Source organism: Eufriesea mexicana, unplaced genomic scaffold, assembly GCF_001483705.2.
Source record: "Eufriesea mexicana isolate 0111107269 unplaced genomic scaffold, ASM148370v2 scaffold2983, whole genome shotgun sequence".
Classification (NCBI taxonomy): Eukaryota; Metazoa; Arthropoda; class Insecta; order Hymenoptera; family Apidae; genus Eufriesea; species Eufriesea mexicana.
In genome coordinates this window covers 110,157-116,128 of record NW_016911049.1, presented here as the reverse complement: position 1 = coordinate 116,128, position 5,972 = coordinate 110,157, and the positions used below count along the sequence as shown (strand labels likewise).

The 5,972-nt window shown below is 27.7% G+C and overlaps 1 protein-coding gene and 1 pseudogene across 1 annotated transcript in view; both read right to left on the bottom strand.

The window, feature by feature from the left end:
* Positions 1 to 442: 442 nt before the first annotated feature.
* LOC108550793 (peptidyl-prolyl cis-trans isomerase CWC27 homolog) lies at positions 443 to 1,803 on the bottom strand (annotated as a pseudogene).
* Positions 1,804 to 5,820: 4,017 nt separating this feature from the next.
* The window catches only part of LOC108550790 (uncharacterized), a 5,186-nt gene continuing 5,034 nt past the window's right edge, over positions 5,821 to 5,972 (bottom strand). The window contains exon 14 of the mRNA XM_017904651.1: positions 5,821 to 5,972. This exon is cut by the window's right edge and continues 25 nt beyond it. Coding sequence (XP_017760140.1) covers positions 5,821 to 5,972 — 152 coding nt within the window.

The window sequence follows — 5,972 nt, the reverse complement described above, 5'->3', positions numbered from 1 at the left end:
TGTAATTTTAAAAGTTGATGAATTTATTATAGACGAACATGAAGTCGCAAATGAAGCTGAGGGACTTTGTTCTTGGTAAAAAGAAAATAAAACTGCTATGGTTATATGATTAGGTACTTTTTATTCGCTTTGGAAGTTTTTATATACACGTTAATTGTTAACGACATAATAAACAATGACATATAGACATTAGAATCTGAGTAGATGTCCATATCACGCACCATTGCGAGAAAAAAATGTTTCATTATACATATCACGTAATAATTATCATTATAATAACAATATTTATCGACATATACACCCTACCGCAAATGATTCTATTAAAATAAATGAGTTATCCTAATAATTCTAGATATTGGTTTATCTTGCATCTATCTTTCTTATCGTGCATCTCCTCGGATTTCTGTCGTCCTAAATCTCATAAGGAGTTATTTATCCCCTATTAATTTTTCTTTACATTTTTATCATCTTTAACATCATCTATTTTATAATTTTCTACTTTCTTCGGATCCTTTCTTGTATTTCTCAATTTACTTTTTATCCTTTCCTTCATTGCTCTGAAAATATAAATATAAGATTATATAATATAAGTCAATAAAAATTCCCACTTTCTATAACACAGTTATAATGTAAATACTAACTCTTTCTCTTCCTTTATAACTTCTAACTCTTCTTTAGTTTTTACTTCGTCGTCACTTTCATCAATTAAATGATCATGCGCTGATTTGTACCTATCACTAAACTTTTTATTTAATATCACAGTTGCTTCTTCATCTCCCTCTGCTTCTTCACCAAATGATAAAACATTGAAGTCTCTGTAACAAAATTTTTCATTGTAAAGAATAATACTATCGGGGCTAAATTCTGCAAACATATATGATTTTTACTTTACCACTGCTGTTTTAGTTTTTGAACTGTCCTTTATTTCTTCATTGTTCTGTACTGTCATTCTTGACATAATAACAGAAAATGGATTGTTCAATATTATAGATTTTAACAATCTTGGAGGATAAAGTAGTCTATCATTCTACAAAGAAAAGGTAATATGATATTTATATCAATTCTTCATATATATTCTTGTAAACATTAAATTTACCTCATCTACAGGTGCTTTTTCAAGTTTAAGTATGTTATATATAGTTTCTCCAGTACCTTTACCAAATATTCTATGTTTACTCTGCAATTCTGATGTAGAACCAAGAGAAAAAAGGAATTGGGAAGTATTGTCATCTTTCCCAGCATTAGCCATAACAATTAAACCTCGTCCACAAGAACGTAATTTTGTACGAAATTCGTACTGAAACACATAGATCAAATAATTATTTTTGAATAAAAAAGGAATTCAATTCATTTTTAAATATAGTCTCACTTTAAATGGCTCTCCATATATTTTGCCACCATCTCCTATACCTGTGGGATCACCACCTTGTGTATGAAATATAGTGTCATCCCAATAACCTTCCATACATAATTGTATGAAATTTCTTTATGCCTTTGGAGTTTCTTTTGCCCATAATTCTAACTCAATATCACCAACAGGTGTTTTCATTATAACCGAGCTATAACAAATATATTAGTTTTATTAATGTAAAATACATTTAAAATCAACTTTACTAAAATTCATTATTTACTATTATAATTCAAATTAGAAAATATTTAATATATTGATATAGAAATTTAGAAAGTAAATATTGTATACCGGTAAAATTTTTAAAAACAGATATACAATCCATTGAAATATTATTAACTAATACTTAGTACTTTACCCTTAGTGGCTGCCACTTGCATATAAATATTACTCATGTTTGTAAGTTTCCTATTCCTGCTGCTTTTTAAAGTTTCCAAGTTCCTATAGATATTTCTACACATTTGTGCCTTAATGCAATATTTACACTTTATATTCAATTTATCTTTAACTTTTATAACTATTACCAATTGTTCATTCCCCATCTCTTCAGTGATCCTTATATTAGCATGTCCTTACCACACATCCTTCTCTATTGATATATATGCTACCCTTTTCCTGTTTCTTGATTCGACACAATATGCGTTTACTCGTCTCACTGCTTTCATTCGAACCATTCTGTATTCTTTATGAAGAATTTTTCCAGATGCAGCGAGTACACTCCATTGTTTGCAGGACTTCAAAGTTCGAACTTTACTGTATCTACCTTCCTAGCCATCAGGCAACTTACTGGTCACCTGGAATAAGTGCTCGCCTGCCTATCGACACGATGTGTTTTTGTCGCTCGCCGGGGTTTATTTTTAGAAGGAAACTAGCGGCGATCCTTTATAAGCAATCCGATTCGTCCGCGTATGCGTACAGGAGTAGTCAATGGAGTAGTGAGAACAATTTTTGCAAATATCTCGGAAATGAAAGCCAAGCAACAATTGTTGTTCAGATAAAAGTTCACAAATAAAGCCTTTTATGAAAAAACCGGGAAGAAAGACGCGTTTAGGGCAAAGCCGCTCAACTGCATACTTACCATAATTTTTATTTTGTTTTCAGGTATTATTTATTTTTTTATTTCAGCTTTTAATTATTTTTCCTTTTTTTAGCTTTTAATTGTTTTTTTTCTTTTCAAATGTTATTTGTACCTTTTTATTTATTTTTATTTGATGTTTCGAATATTTCGTATTAGTCTATTTTTCTTGCATAGTAGTTTTATTATTTTGTAGCAAATATATACTAGCATAAGAAAGCGTAAAAAATAAATTTTTTTATTAAGAAATTTTATTTACAATTGTTTATTTACAATGTTTTCATGGGCGAAAAATGAATACAAAATAAAAAATAGGTTGAAAAAGAATTATTGACTATAGAGACGGGAATCGAACTCAGGTTCTGTAGCAAAGGAATTATCGACTATCGTCGTTAGATCACAACTTTAATTGATAATTATTGGAAATAAATCTGTAAGTAAGGAGTAATAAAGATTTAATTGTAAATATGTCAAAAATTATTGGGTAGTTGTGGCTATAATGATATATATTCTTGAACTGCATGATGAAATCTATAAACCTATAAAGTTCCAACTAAATCGGTGACCCGAAGGATTTGCCCTCTCCTTGTTAGTCGTATGAAAGTTCATTATTAGACTACTAGAGCCATCTACTGACAAAAGTTTAAAATACAGCTGAGAAAAAAATGTATATACGTAATATGTGGCGTCATTTACCGTTGAAAATCGAAGGTATTAACTAAAGTTCAAATATATAGATAGCATGCTATATTGATATCAATAAATCGAAATAATTAAACAAATGTTACAATATTAAAATGTAGACTTTATAAATTTTATTTGTTGTTGGAATATAATTTAATTTTTTGTCAAAATCAGACCTGTAATTTTCTCGACTTTACATTCTATCATTGACCTAATAAATTATTCCGTAATATTTCATTAATAACTACAACAAATGTTGACGAATTAAAATGCATTGTGCAAGCAGAAGTATCTTAATATTTCAAACTATAAAATATAAATCTTGTTTCAAATCGAACGATATATATCATTTAATTGTATACATGTATATGTATTATTTATTATATATCATCTTTATACGATTTGCATTCCCGCCGCACATGGCTCGTAAAAGTCGAATAGAAATTGGAAGAACTATTAGAAAACTACATTTTTCAAATGATGTCAACTAAATATTGTAATCAACAGTCAAAATCTAGAATTAAAAATAAATATTATGTATCTATGCAGTATCATTTTGTATATGCGCTATGTAACGTCACTTCGGTTCACTTGTAGTATATTGTAATCGAAGAAATGTTGGCAATTAGATATTTTAGTAAAATTCTATCAATTTCTTAATATTGTGCTGTGAATCGTTCGGAAATATTACAACAATATTGCAAAGTAACCTACAGTTGCAATTTTACGAAGTAATACCTAATACTACGCATTATTGTTTTTTAATATATACTTCGTCGGTTGCAACAATTAAAACATCGATGAGGGATAACACTATTTCACGAAACGTCTTAAACACCATGTGTTATCGGTATGTGCGATTCAGCATTGACTTAAAATTTACTGCGGTTGGACAAATTATGCCTTGTTGTCGCAGAAAGATATTTGATATTTGAAACAGTCATGTGCTAAATTACCAGTGTAAAATATCAAGCGATGTCTCTTATATTTATTAATACAAAAAAGAAAATTCTAATATGTTTCGCCACAATTTACTTATTTATTTTTAATTTTTAATAATTTATCATATTTATTTATTTAAGGCTATTAACATTAATAAAATACTAAAGCCATCTACTGGTTAAAGTTTAAAATACAGCTGATGAAGAATTTGTATAAGTCACATGTGGCGTCATCTACCATATAGAATCGAAAGTATTAAGTGAAATAGAAAATGTAGATGGCGCACTATGTGGATATAATTACAATAGATAATACCATACCAAAATGTATATTTTACAAATTTGATATTATTTTAATTCTTCTATAATTCTTTGTTACAAACTTATGAAATAAAAAAACGTGCTAATAAATCATTATTTATATAAAATATAAGTCTTATAACATCATTTAACATTATTAGAGTGTTAATAATGTCGATCTTAGGCAATGTACAGTAAATGTAATAAAAACATACACGTAAAATCAATCGAGCCTAAAAGTGCATATGTACAAGTGAATACATAGGTAGTCTTTACAAGGTTAACGCAACTTTTGTATAATAAAATTAAATAAAGTTGTTATACATTGATTTTTTGATTTCTAATAGAAAAAAGAAAAATACATAAGTAATTAAATATGTTAGCAATTATATAATACGATTCTCAAAGTTGCAACTTATCTTAGATGCTATACGAATAGACACAAGAATTAAACATTATTACAAGGAATCTAAATCCACATTTCTTTATATTCGTCAAATTCACTACAGACCATTCATCTGCAAATAAATATGTAAAAAATGAAGATAACTAATATATAAATTAGCGTATATTTATGAAAAAAGAAACTAAATCAACAGGTTTCATAACTCACACGAGGAATGAACAAGATGACTGTTACTGGCTATAGCCAGCCTAAATTTTAAAGGGAATGAGGTTCTTTTGTTCGCCTATAGATGCAGCAGGTACAACTTAAGAGAAAAAAAAAATACGTGGAATAACTGTAGACTATAGCTAAGATGTAAACTATAGCTATTTGCTGCCAACTAAATTTTAAGAATGATTATTTTGTCACTCTTTATAAGAAAATCTTATTTGAACAACCTATGAATTATTTTAAATAAATTACAAAATAACACGAATTTAATAATAATCAAATTTATAATAAATTTAATATAACTTGTATAATATAAATATATACATGAGAAAATACAATATACATTAAACATGTTCATAAAAATTGAATAAGATATATCAGGTATTTGAATCACGAGTTGTCAGAACACTATCACAAAATCAAAATACTATACTTCGAACAAAGTTATAAAATATTGTTATTGCAACTTAACATTTTTTTATATTCTCAGTAGATATATTGACATTATGAATTTATAAAAACAGGAAACATGAATTACATTTAATTTTTCACAAATATAATTAATTTCGAGAATATTTATAATAATGAAACAACATCTATAATATGATATTATGTAAATTAATAGTAATATATATACAATAGTAAAAATTGTAATATTTAATTCATTGAATTTTATATTCTATACTATTTTATCTACATAAGTATCGATAACGTAATCTGATATATTTCGTGAAATATCCTATGTATGTGTGGATACTTCAACAATTATTATTTTTTATCATAGCACTCGAACGACCTAGAATGGCACATGTTTCCTATTCTCCGACATCAAATATAAAGCACGCAGAAATGCTCGATAATCGATTTCCAGACGACCACCTCTACTCACAGAAAAACATTTATGCACAGCGTCCAATTCTCTAGTGCTGATTAATTCTAACATTCGTC